Genomic DNA, 13,778 nt, shown 5'->3' on the forward strand with positions numbered 1-13,778 from the left:
TCAGCATTGTCTGAAATGAGGAAATCGAATTCACACAACTTATGCGACATTTAGTAACTGAGCTAATGATCCTCTTCAATTATCTACTCTCTCTAAAGCTTTCAGAATGAATCTCACTTTGAAGAGTGAAATCTTATTTTTAAAGATTGAAAATTGAACCATGTACTCTTTTTTATGACTGGTTTAATTTTTATTCTTTAAAATGAGATATTTCATTCTGAAGAATTTAGAAAGTATGTGTTTTGTGAGATCATTTTTAGTATAATTTTACGATTTATTTACGAAAAAATGTAAAAACATAACGAGTAGGTATATATTATCAACGCGTAGATATATATTATCAATCGTACGTATGTATCATCAATACCGTCGCGAAATTCCGTATGTGTTCGTTGGTGTTTGTTTACGACGCTGGGTGTACTTTTCGCACAGGCGCACACGTGATGATGTGATCCTGGTGTCGCCACCTGGTGCACCTTCGATCGTCCGTCATATCGTGGGTCGTGGGGGGACACGTCAAAGTCGCGCAAAGCCGCTGTAGGCTGTAAGGAAAAATCTGTTCCACTACGATGAGGCGCGACTGGACAACATTACGCGGGAATGTCTCGCGAGTACGCGGATGAGAATAAGGGTTGTGCGCGAGTGTATCCCTGCGAGAGAGTTAACATGATCAGCGGCATTCAGATCGCCCTGAAGAATGCCATTGACGTGGTAAGTAAATAATCAGTCGGTGGCGACGATGACGTCCACAACGACGACGACGATGATAGCGTCTGCTACGAATCGCGCAGTTGCGCTCTGTCCTTGCACTCCGCGATAACAAATATGCTAAATAGTTCCCTATCGCAACGAGAGGAAAATCTAATGCATTTTACGGCCGAATACGAGTGATGTCAAAAAGATCTCGCTCAACTCCAATCTTGCAATCCTTTTGGAAAACCGATTGGATGTAATTGATATTGACAGAAAAGAGGAGTGTACGAACAAGACACTGTATTATAATTTTTCTGCAGTTTATAACAAGTCGCTATCAAGATAGTATATGTAGATTGACAGTTTTAAGTCCATAGATAGAATTTATTAAAATTCGTGTGCTTTTATATTAAATGAATATTATTTTCTTCCTTTAAATCAATGATTGCTATTTAAATGTATAGATTTTTCCGCATCTACTATAGCTATTTTAAATGTATAAATTTCTTTCATATTTATAGATTTATTCCTGTAATATTTTCACAGTTGGAGATGTTGTTCTTAAGATTTTTCAGATGAATTATCCTTTTCAGAGAAAACCTTGCATATTTTCCATATTTTCCAATTCCTCCAGTGATTCATAAAACTATATTCTTATATAATAAAAATAATAACAAGTACTTGAAAATAAATGTATGAAAAAAGTATCGGAAAAAGTAAAGAAGTAAATAGAATATATGTAAAACAAATATCTAGTGCTTTCAGAATTCTTCCTTTCCTATCCGAAAGGACATTCGCGTCAAGAACCACGTAATAGATCGATAAATAATTTGAACAATTTTTATATTACCGATAACGTTTATTGGGTAACAATACGTAACAATACAATAATTTGACATAAAAATGTTGTTTTCATATGCAATTAATCTCTTCTATTCTTTTTGCAATAAAATATACGAAAAATTAAAAACTGTTTCATCTCAAATTGATCTGACGTGAGTAAGAATTAATTTCGTAATCGTACACATCTACACTTTGATAATCTTTGGTTTAGGAATATTAATAATTCTCGACTACCTAATTGTTGATATGTAATTTACTTGTGACCTTACACAAATTTCAAAACCATCTGACGAGAGACCTTTAATATTAGTATCGACCGGTTATTATTGACCGTTTTTATTTTTTTTTAATATACAAAGAGTTAAAATAAAACAAATCATCATAAAAATGATTTCATTGTGAGCTATTTTTTTAGATTAATATTATATGTTCTGTGTAAAACATAGAATTTAAAAATTTTCTGTTTTTTCAATGTGCTTTGTAGTAATGAAATATTTGATATTTCATTTTCTTTATATAATTTATTAGTTTGGTTCTTTCAATAAGTAAAACGTTGATATTTCTGAAAAATTCTAAAATCTAAAGCTAATACATTATTTGTTTGAATAGTACCAACTAAATATTTACTAAATATAAATACATGTTTATTTGGTACAAAACCATTAATTAATATAACAATTGTAATTTAATAATCATTTATTTATTGTAAATAAGTGTTCAGTAGTTATTCAAATAAGTATCCATTAAAATTTAGTATTGAATTTTTCTCAATGTTCTAATTTTGACTTATTTTGAAAAATATATGTATATCTGTAATAAATTACTCATACTATAATAAATATATCTATAATAAATTATAATTTGTAATAAATTACATTTCATCGTCTTAATTCAAAACACACATACACACACATGTTTATATTTACACTTATATTTTCAGATAGCCCCGCCGGCGACACCATTGCAAGATTTCACCTACCACTGGAAACAATTGATGAACTTCTATGTGAGTCATCTGACCGATTGCAAGGTGCCTGTACAAAACACCAGTATACCCCGGCATCTAGATGTACTACTGGATATCTTATTACAAGAAGAGAAAGAAGAGAATGAACCGGGGCCTTGCCTAGAATATCTTTTACAGCACAAACTCTTGGATCTGCTGGCAACCTTGGCTAGCGCAGAAACACCGCCTGGTATGCGAACAGTGTGCCTTGCCTTTCTGAGAAAATTTTTGGGCAGGTCAATATACCCTTTACTGCATCACACGTCTATCTATGCGCCAATACAACGATTAGTGGCACTCTGCAATGGCAACCCACCGTCACCAATCGAGGCTGAAGAGGTATGATTAATAGTGAAATTCATCGATTCACTGCAGTTTATTGCAGTTTTTTATATTTATGAAAGGAGAATAATTTTCATTTTTTTATGATCGTTTGGAGATCGTTTTATTTCTACATGTTTTGTGTATCTTCATAATTTACATACGTGTGTATAAAATTATTAATCATGTAGAATAGGGAAAGTTTTTCCAGATAACTGTGATTCCTTGAAGCATAGATTCCTTATTTTATTAACGAATTTTGAGTCAATTCAAAAAGAAGGATACAACTTTTTTCGAGACCATTCAGGAATCGTTTTATCTCTACATTTTTAAATGTATCATTACCATAATTTTTGGTTTTTAAAAAGAAAAATAACATAAGAAAATGTAGAAATAAAACGATCCCCGAACAATCGTGAAAAAAGTTGTATCCTCTTCGAATTTACTCAAAAATCGTCATCAGAACAAAGAATCTATAATTTCAAGGAATCAAAATTATCTGGAAAAAACTTCCTCTATTCTACACGATAATAATTATATTCACACACAGATAAAGATCAATTGTAAAACTCCACGAAAGATTTATTTGAATTTTAACTAAATTTTTAATTATTTAATAAAAACTAATAGAAAAATTCTTGAGAAATAAAGAAATTTTTCTTTTTCTTTATCTGATAACTTTTTAAAAATATTATCATATTGTTTCTTGTTATAGTTATTTTCTTTTATTCTTTTTTCATTTGTAGAATAATTTTCCTATGTATTTCTTAATTGATACTTTTCACTCAATTTGCATGTCGTTTCCAATCGATATCTATCAATTATGACATTAATATGCAACTGATTTGAAAAATTTATATCCACTTACGTAATCAACTGCAAATAGCTTACTGGATCCATTGCATCTGATCCCGGCCTCGTTGCATCGATCCGCAGGATCTTTTTTATATGTTTGGCATGAAAAAATTATCCTTCTCCGTAGAATCAAGATGCACTAGTCGAACATATACAACACACTTTTCAGAAGTAGTTCTTGTACTCAACACTCGCGACACACTCAGAGTTCACGAATCGCGACACACAGTCCTGAGATTTTCATGTGCGCATTTTCAATAAAGGCAAAACGATAAATTTTTGAAAACCCAAGATATCCAGTTAACTTCACCTTTTTTCAGTTGCAAAGTTAATTAATCTGGCGATTCTGAACTTTGAAGCACTTCATCCGAGCCTATCCTACTGAAAAAAAATCACGTCACAAAGTTATATTACGAATCATGTAATTAAGATAAGTAAATCACATAACAGATTATTTTAAATCAGTACGTGATTTTTTTCTAGTAGGGTATGCATCGAATATATGATTTTCCTGATAACACTTAGCGACACGGAAGAGAACTCAAAACCGATCTAAGGCCGGTATTCATAATCGATTCTTATATTGAAGGTTGTTAACTTGAGATTGTCTAAATACAGTCTTAAGATGTTTCATAATCAGAGACCGGTATTCATACTCAGATTTTATATTTAAGACCATCTTAAGTACAATCTTAATCAATCAGAGGACCGCATTAACGACTTAAGACGATCTTAAAATAAGAACCGACTATGAATACGATCTTCTTCTATCCCTCAGATTACATTGAGTCTTATAACAAATTTGATTGGATGTAGGTACTTAATGTGCATTTTAAAGCCATCGTACACAAATTAAAATTGACATAAAGATACATGTTTATTATAAATCCGATGGAAACTGATTGAACCATGAAATACTTAATACATTTTATCGTACTATTAGGTAAAGTATGTATTTTATAATTCAAAATATTTGCATTTCACTTTTACACTCACAATCAGATTAAATCAGTGTACAGCCGATCACAGAAAGGTTGCAACACTTTTTTTCGATCGGTTTCGGAATGCAGCTCACTCATCAAGCGATTAATATTTATTGTAGATCCATGAATAAGAAACAATTGTTCGGTGAGCAAGCTGCATTCCAAAACCCATCGAAAAAAAGGTGTTGCAACCTTTCTGTGATCGGCTGTACAACGATTTTAATATGCACTAGTGCGTCCAATCGAATTCGTTATTAGTACCACGCGAAAAAACAACTTGATGAATGAACTTCCGAGGAAAAGAAATCCATCCAATCCGACTTAGGCCCAGTTTCACTGGTTAATGGTTTCATGGTTAACTCTTAACCGAGATTTAACTTGTTTCTCATCTTTTTCCAATTCTAAAATTGGAAAGTGATAATGAATAAATCGAACCTCGGTTAAGAGAACTGTGAGTTGTGAAAGTAGGCCTAAATGAGCCTCATGTAATCGTCGGATAACTTAACGAAGGTTGGTGAAAGAGAAACAAAAATTCTTGAGAAAAAGAGCACACTGCCGGCGTTACAAAAAACCTAAGAACAAGGAAATCCTCTAACCGATGACGTAGGTCGGGGATTGTTTTTTGATTTCTTCTCCACTATATATAGGCTAAGTTCAGATTGCCATCATTTTATCTTTATTGTTCACTGAATGTTAAACAAGAATAATGTGATACCTGAGGAGTATGCGAGTGAGAATTTAAATGCGGCAGATCACGGATCACACGACGACATTCGCACAACAGCCGGCGCGAAACGGACGAACAATTATACACTTCGAATGTACCTTCGAGCTCCTTCGGCTAGTCTCGCGTTTCTTCGGTCGCGCTCGATTTCGCGCCACCGATCGACGCGCTTTGGAATTTCAAAATGCCGAGATATCTTCTTGTTTTCATTATCGTTCATTTATTTGCCTTCTATGACAGAGGCGACTTTTCAATTACAATTTCACGTGAGTCATCGTGAGTCATGAGACACATGCGAAAAGAAATGCTCTGAATGTACAATATTTTCAGTTAATTTCTATCTCTCCTTGCATTTTCCATTGGGAAAATTTGTGCACATTGACGCACAGTGAGTGCAATTGAATGCAAATCAATTCCTCTATTTTCAGTGTTAATAAATAATTTAATCACCTCTCTAAATTTTTTAGAATCTTACTCTAAAGAGTGAAAATTGAGTTAATTTTGAAAAAGAGTGGCTCAATTTTCAATCTTTAAGAATGAAATTTTACTCTTCAAATTTCAAAGCGAAGTTAGAAAAAAATTTTTAATTACATATTTTTGTTGTCACGATAATCTCATAATCTTAAAAGGATTAAATTATTTTTTAATACTGAATTTTAAATAATGTGAACAGATTTGCACTTAATTGCACTAATGTTGTAATTTTCCCAGTGGAAATGTCCGTTTCATTTTTCGTCACGACATCTCACGATCCCAAAATGTCTCGATATGTTCATATACTTGCTATTCGCACTTCTCGATATCAATTCTACAATGAGTGTCTCGACGATAAATTACTTTCGTATAATAATTCACTGATTATCTTTGTTTCGCGTGGCAAGAAAAAAAATATCGCGAGACATTACGCGCACATCAACCCGGCGCGAGAAACGTTGCGCTTCGAATGGACCTTCGGTTAATTTCGTTTGGCCTCGACCGCGTTCGGTATCACGCCACCGATCGTGTTTAAATGCGATTTCAAGATATGTAACTTACTTATGCAGAAGAAATTTTTGCTGTTACAGCAGAAACATCATTGCTGTTGATGCATGTCACATATGAAAACGCCCAAGTTTTACTGTAATATTAATTATTCGAGATTAAACAATACAATAAAATTCAATATTACCACAGCAAAGTTTGCTGTGTTCATAAAAGTTTCACTGAAAGGACATTATTTTACAAATGAACAAATAAATAAATTGAAAAAAATTTAATTTGTATAGCGAATATTAAAAGCACAAATTTCCTAAAATATCTAATCCCTCGAAAAAGAAAAAAGTTTTACATATTTTCATTTTCCTTTCTTCTTCCCTTGCACGAAAAAAAAAAAAGATTTTGCTGAATACTGCAGATCGATCTGAAAGGACTGAAAGTAAAAATAATTCTGTTGGACGACACAATAATTTTGTTGAAAATTTAAGTTAATTGCTAAAATATCAAAATTTTTTACAGCTTTTGCTCGTTCGAATTTTTTGCTCGTTATTTTTTAATTTCTAACTTGATTATTTTTATGATCCAACTAAATTATTTTCAAATCTGTTCCCAAAATTTTAAATGCATGTAGGAATATGAATGTTTCGCTAAAGAAAGATAATAACTCATTTTGCTATTCTGAACACACTTTATGATGACTATCACTGCTTTGATGACGAAATAAAAATTAATTATTGTAACGAAATAATTTGTAGATTTAAATTTGTATTTTTAGATTTTATTGTCGTAATCGAAATTAATCGCCTATATCTCAAATTTGAAGTAATCGATGAGACACATATGAAGCTTATATAATATATTGATATCAAAATAAAAAGCATCTATCAATAAATTTCAAATATTTTTAAACTCTTGAGATTATAAAAAAAATATTGATTTTTAAATATGAAAATATTGAAACTGTTTGAAATTTAAATTATAAATCTGCTATAAATCTTTCATTTGTAGATACAGTTTCTGTTGACAATCTGCTACTTGGCGTGCAAATACCCTCATTTGACGAATATCATCAATGATACGCCAGTTGTACAGACAGCCAACAATCCTACCAAGAAAGATAACGAGAGAACAGAGATTCAAAAGGTGACGTACATCCCGACTAGAAAAAGAATCAATTCCAATCCTTTGTTCGAGCCTTTGGATACACAAGCGATCACATTGATCAACCCAAACCTCTTTGACAAGGAACGTCGGAAATTGCCACGTTCGAATCATGTTTTCAAGACGACCGCGTCAGATCCAGGACATTTGTCCAGGAGATCGAACGAGTCTGTGTCTTCAAGAGAGGAGAGCGTATCATCGAGTCCTCTAGCCCAAAAATCCGTTTGCGATTCGCCCTTGTTGAACATGAAAAGCAGCGAACAGTGGGAAGAAAAGGATGGAGGCGACTCTTCGGGGAATAAAATTGACGAACATTTGCAAAACTTGCGAGATTTGCGATTGGATACTGATTGCAATGCCTACGAGGATGCGAGTTACGTGGCGAGTGATAATCAGAGTTTAAAATCGCCGAAGAAGATGCCCGAAAAGTCCAAATGTCTCCTATTGGACGCTTTGCTGAGCTACTTAAATAGCGCGGTAAAGAACGTTGCTTTTTTCAGAAAGGATGACTTCTAAAAGATCTAAAAATTTAGATATAGATTTTGAAAATAATTTCGTTGGAATTTTAAAATAATTATGTAGGATACTTAAAATGGTTGCTAGAATGTCAAAAAATTATTATGACTATGATAATATTTTGATGATCCAACAAAATTATTTTCGGATCTGTAATTAAATTTTTAGATATTTTAATAAAACCGTTTTGTTTTAACAATTAATGACTAATCAGCATTGTATCTGTAACATATTGTATGTAACAATCAATCATTTTATCCTCGATTCTAGGACAATACCGTGAGAATACGAGCATGCGAGGGAATAATGGTCTTAGCGTCCCTGAAGGATCCTTTGTTCGCGCAAACGGTGGCCAGGAGTGAACTACCATTAATAGTTTCTACTCGCCTGGAGAATTTGTTTAATGCCATTCCAGCACATGTAGATCACTTGGATATCTACAATGTAGATGTCACGTGGGGCCTGGACTCGCCATTATGGACTCAAGAAAAGAAATTCCCCGGTTGCCGGCAAGTGGCGGCGTTCTTCATGTGGTACGACTATTGTGATCGGCTGATCAGAGAAGCTCAAATGGAACTTGCCGAGACTTTAGCGAGGACCATTCGAGTGATGTTTTTTGAGAGGATAGTGACGCCCGCTCTGGCCGATCATCATGTCGTACTTATCACAGCCCTTGTCGCCAAGTGCTTGAAGGTGACTACCTCCTCCATATTATGCACAGGTATGTGTACCTCTAAAACCATTTCACGAATGAAATAACCAAATATTTGGAAAATCTTTCTACAAGATTCAATATATCTATCTAAGAGAGCAGTTTATAAAAAAATATATATATATATATAATTCTTAGCCAAACCTTATTATTTTTTAACTTAAAAAAATTTTTGTATTTCAAGTTTCTACATAATTCATTTTCCACTCAAATCTTTGAAAATATTTATCATTGGTTCACCCTATATATCGGAAACTTTAATAATTTTTCAGAGGTGAGTTACTGGTTAGTCGGACAAGACAGAGATCCAGAAATACCAAATGTGTGGACGTCACCGGTGTTGCACAGATTGATAGAGAACTGTTTCACAGACAGTAATGATCTCACGGTAGAAACATTAAAATTGTTCGAGGAGGCCATAGATAAAAGAAACGAACACATATTGCACTGTCTCGTACTGATTTATCTGTCCACGCGAGCATATTATGATAACACTGCTGCTGATAGTGCTATCACCTCGTGGAGCGACGAGGAAGACGAAAGAGAGAAAGACAAAAAAGGAACTTTGGATCTTTCTTATGAACAAAATCACAGCCGCACTTTGGCACCGAGTAATATCCATCGAGTCATTAATTGGTAAGACCAATTAATTAATTAATTGGTATTCTTATTAAAAATGTTATATTAATAAAAAATTTTGTTATAATAAAAGAGAATATCAATTACTCAAGTCTAAATGCAAAGATGCGTTGCTCTTTATCGCCAGAGAATTAAATAAACGACGAACAAAAATGCGAAAATGACGCAAATGTTACAACGAAATGATCTTCATTTCAGTTTCCTGTCGTTGATGCCACGTTATTTGCAAACAGATCCGGACGTTAATAACTGTGAGAAGTATATGCCAGCTTGGGAGCAGCAGTATACTTCAGCACTTTCTGACTGCGCTTTGATGGCATGGCCATTAGAAGCGGTAATGGTAGACGATTCCGCGAGTTCCGACTCGCGACCGGAAGCTGATCATTGCTCGGGCAGATTCTACATGGGACCATTCCTGAGCATGCTTTTTGACAAAATTAGTAACATGCCGAGACAGATGTATGAAATTAACTTAGAGGTCATGGGGTTGATCCTCAGATTGGCGCTACTCCCGCACCCGTACCTGCACGAGTTTTTGCTAAATCCTCTGTTACCTCTGATACCTGGCACGAAGAGTCTATTCTTGTGCTTACAGAAGGTTGTTAAGCAGCTCGTTAGCGAAATACCAAAGACACCAGAAAATAAAATAATGTTGGCGGAGACGAGACAGAGATTGCTGAGTAATTGTCTTCAAGAAGAGTACGTGGCATCCGATCCATTTTATCATAAATTAATATTTTTTCATTTTTTTATATTATATTAAGTACATTTATAGTTTTTTATATAAGTAATTCATTAAGTTACAAAACTCTGCCAAAATAAACTCCTTTTAAATGTAAATAATATTTTATTATATTTAAGGTTCACGTCTATAAAATTTAATATCCAAAAAAGTTATTTTTTAAACAATTTGTATTATTAGATCATTTTTTGATAGAAAATGTGTATTAACTATTACATATTAATTGTTTTTTTCATATTTTGCTAATTGTGTTTTAGGGAGAAGGAGAATATTCTATATGAAAGTGCTGTAGTGATGGAAGAATTATGCAAGGAACTCGCAGGCATAGCATATGTTAAATATCATCATTCTGTTTAACAAATTTCTGCATATGAGATATTTGTTAAATATAATGGCAATATTTGTATAATTTGTAGACATTATCAAAATCGTATAATTATATGTACTTTAAGTAGCAAATACTTTTTGTGATGACTTTGTAAGATATAAATCTATAATTAAGTATGCGACGTAAGTATGTGACGTACATTTAATTAAACTATTATTATCAAGAATCAGATTTTATAGTGTTATTTTATTTATTAAACCCTGAATGAACAAAGTCATAAAATATTATATCTGTATTATTTACAAGGCATTTTCTAGATATATTTATATTTTAGAAATATTTCAGAAATATTTCTAAAATATAAATATATCTAGAAAATCAGAATTTTGGAAATATTCTTTGTCTTACAAGATTCTTAAAATATTTCTATGAAGTTTTAATATTTTGAAATGTTTTACGAATGTTTATAAAATATTTCAAAAAATGATATATTTCATGCTGTGTAGGACGTTTTGTTATTAAGAAATACAAAGTTGCTGAATTAATAAAAGGCTATTTTTTTACATATATTCTTTTAATGTAAAAAAATATTCATGTACGAAATTTTTCCTTTTTTTTTCATTGCTTTCAAAACCTACATGTAAAAATATAACCTTTTTCGCAAACTTAGAAAACAGGCAAACTTACATATTATTCATTTTATTGACTATTTATTTTATTAATATTTTTAGTATCTTTTTTTTTGTTGTCCTTTCATTATTTTTCTTTCAATATCTGAATATATTTATTTCGTTTTAAGCGCACAAAGTGCAACGTAGTACAGTTAAAAGTACATCATATGTTATGTACACCATATGATAGCAATATATTCTTGACAGCTGCACTTTTCGTCTTTTCTCTTTTTCTCTTCTAATGCTCAATTATATAATTATCTCATTTCGAGAGCAGAAAGTGTAATATAATGCAGCAACAAACAATAGCATATAAAATTCTATATGATAGTAAGTATCACTCGCTGCCAATCGTTATATATCGGCGTCAAAGTACTCAATGGAAACCTGGGCTGGTTTCTGCACGAGATCTATTATCGACAACGTTGTCTTCCATTTTACTGGTGATACGCATAAAAATTCTTCTGTAATCAAAGTAAATAGCGAGAATTTGTTGGCAAATGGAGAGCTGTATTTCCTGTGCAATTTCAAAGCATGGAGAGATCTTTTGACTTGCTCCAAGGATTGCACAAGCATTCTACAACATTTTGCACACGTACATGGTACAACGAAAGGCAATGCAGACGCGGTTGTGGCTGAAGAGGTGAATAAATATTGTCAATATTAGAATGTTTATATCAGCTTACTCCAATTTCACATATATTTTCTGCATACTTCGCATATAAAATCGTTGAAAATCTATCTTTTATGAAATGTTTTTATAAATAGATATTTAATAATCAAGCATGCCGTATTTATTTATAAATTGTAAAATTTCAATAGATCTTCAGTCAGCTAATATTAAAGAGCAGTAGCTGGCCAATAAGGATACAAAGATGCATGTTGCAAAAGGAAAGGATCTGCTTGTTCCTAAATCGAGGAGATATTGTTGCGAACAGTATAAGAATAGCTATCGAGTGTGGGGTGACATTTGGAAAAGCTAAGTCAACTGGTAAAGCATTTATATTGAAGTATCAGCCTGATGGACAATCGGATCTTACTACTCAGAGATTGCGTCTAATGAGAAACATTGCTGCCAAAGCATTGAGTTTACATGGACATATATTGTCAACTGAGGCAAATTGTGTCGACAGATACATATTCACTAGCAAATCAGAAGGATTGATTGATGAAGGATACAAGAAGTACGTATGCGGTGTTGTGAAGAATTCTCAAACAAATTCAAAAGAAATATGTCTTACATGGGAACAATATATACAGTACAAAATAAATCAATTGTCCGAATTGAGTGAGCACAAATTTATTGAGGATGAGAAGAATGATGCTAAAGATTTATTTCTGCACAATTTAGCCAATGCCATTATCATTTTTGAATTAATGGCTGTGAAGCCAAGTCGATCGGTTATTATTAGGAATAATAACTTTGAAGATGACAGAAGCATTACAAATACCAGAGGTATATTTTATATTAATAAATTACTGATCGTTAATAAACAAACATTTTTTTGATAAATATTATTTTAATGTGTTGTTATTAAAAATGATTTTATAAATATTCAAAAAATATACATGATAGAAACAAATAAGAAATTGCATCAAATAAAAACTTAATTATCATAGGTGCGTCATTTGCATTATATAACACTGCCAGGATAGCTACAATTATAGCAAAACACAATGAGAAGGTATTGCGTGGGGATTATCCTAGTTTACCAGATATAAAAAATGTCGATTTTTCACAATTGCAAGAAAAAGTAAGTATAATCTTTGAATTTTTTACACATTATTTTATATTTTCCTAATTTTGCAATATTTATATATATATATTTTTTTTTTAGAAAATTGCTCATTTTTATAATCTTAATTCGTCATATTTATATATTTAAAAAATGAAATTCACCAATTATCTAAATTTTGACATTTTTTCAAAGAAAAATTGATTTGTCTATAGGAAGAATGGGAATTGATATATAATTTTATCTTCGGATATCCACAAATGATAAATGATTGTCTGAAGTGCGAACCAAGTTTTCATATTTATCCCCAAGTCGTGTGTTTGTTCTTATCACGATTATGCCAAAAATTCAGTGTCTACTATCGAAAAGTCAGAATTTTAACGGTAAGAAAAAACTTTATGCTTGTAAAACTTTTATACTTTACATGTTTTTACATCGAATTATTATTTTATAAATTTCAGGAAGGAGGTAATCATTTGATTCCCAAGATGGTTGCCAGATTGTATATGTTACGTGCATTGTACGTCATCTTTGAGAACGCCCTGGACATTTTGGGTATCAAGCCGGTATCTCGAATGTGAAATGATTTTATGGAAAAAAACACAATTTTATATTTAGCTTAATAAATAAAATTGTTACATTTGTGATTAAAAGTGTAGTTTTTTCATTTTTATGTTTGAAAATATTTTCTCAAATCATAACATTTTTATTTTATTTATCTTTTATGTTCATTTTAATTATATCAATGTAGAATAATTATTTTAATCTTGGTTAAATGTAGCTATTTTTATCTTCCTCTAGTTTTAACTGTAAAAGCTAAAAATAGATAAAAAATAAATTAAATCAAAATTAAAGTTAATCTAGGATGAATTG

At 32.0% G+C, this 13,778-nt stretch overlaps 3 protein-coding genes across 4 annotated transcripts in view; 2 read left to right on the forward strand and 1 right to left on the reverse strand.

Annotated features, from left to right (window-relative positions):
- Window positions 1-4,520, reverse strand: part of LOC105146496 (BRISC complex subunit FAM175B) — a 34,346-nt gene extending 29,826 nt beyond the window's left edge. The window contains exon 1 of one of the 2 annotated variants that reach the window (XM_011056797.2): window positions 3,732-4,520. The gene's annotated coding sequence lies outside the window, so the exon portion shown is untranslated. The remainder of the gene's footprint in view (window positions 1-3,731) is intronic. The other variant, XM_087405776.1, reaches the window with a different exon arrangement.
- LOC105146499 (FHF complex subunit HOOK interacting protein 2A) lies at window positions 469-10,729 on the forward strand. The gene is made up of 7 exons (XM_011056804.2): window positions 469-711; window positions 2,477-2,881; window positions 7,409-8,038; window positions 8,348-8,798; window positions 9,062-9,425; window positions 9,627-10,127; window positions 10,428-10,729. Exons 1-7 carry the CDS (start codon window positions 601-603, stop codon window positions 10,525-10,527), a joined length of 2,562 nt encoding a protein of 853 aa, XP_011055106.1. The 5' UTR covers window positions 469-600; the 3' UTR covers window positions 10,528-10,729.
- A 609-nt stretch (window positions 10,730-11,338) lies between these two features.
- On the forward strand, window positions 11,339-13,558 carry LOC105146495 (DALR anticodon-binding domain-containing protein 3). Its single transcript, XM_011056795.2, has 5 exons — window positions 11,339-11,812; window positions 11,992-12,625; window positions 12,790-12,923; window positions 13,121-13,288; window positions 13,367-13,558. Exons 1-5 carry the CDS (start codon window positions 11,549-11,551, stop codon window positions 13,484-13,486), a joined length of 1,320 nt encoding a protein of 439 aa, XP_011055097.2. The 5' UTR covers window positions 11,339-11,548; the 3' UTR covers window positions 13,487-13,558.
- Window positions 13,559-13,778: the final 220 nt, after the last annotated feature.

This window comes from Acromyrmex echinatior, chromosome 4 (genome assembly GCF_024713525.1).
Source record: "Acromyrmex echinatior isolate Ae372 chromosome 4, ASM2471352v2, whole genome shotgun sequence".
In the NCBI taxonomy this organism is placed as follows: Eukaryota; Metazoa; Arthropoda; class Insecta; order Hymenoptera; family Formicidae; genus Acromyrmex; species Acromyrmex echinatior.

What these genes read in the sequence shown, in the direction of transcription:
- LOC105146499 (XM_011056804.2), top strand. Translation starts at nt 601, where the DNA reads ATGTCTCGCGAGTACGCGGATGAGAATAAGGGTTGTGCGCGAGTGTAT. An exon ending in TGAGCTACTTAAATAGCGCG is followed by an intron (nt 8,039 to 8,347) that starts GTAAAGAACGTT and finishes CCTCGATTCTAG; the next exon opens with GACAATACCGTGAGAATACG. An exon ending in CTCCTCCATATTATGCACAG is followed by an intron (nt 8,799 to 9,061) that starts GTATGTGTACCT and finishes ATAATTTTTCAG; the next exon opens with AGGTGAGTTACTGGTTAGTC.
- LOC105146495 (XM_011056795.2), top strand. Translation starts at nt 11,549, where the DNA reads ATGGAAACCTGGGCTGGTTTCTGCACGAGATCTATTATCGACAACGTT. An exon ending in AAGCATTACAAATACCAGAG is followed by an intron (nt 12,626 to 12,789) that starts GTATATTTTATA and finishes TAATTATCATAG; the next exon opens with GTGCGTCATTTGCATTATAT. An exon ending in TTTCACAATTGCAAGAAAAA is followed by an intron (nt 12,924 to 13,120) that starts GTAAGTATAATC and finishes ATTTGTCTATAG; the next exon opens with GAAGAATGGGAATTGATATA.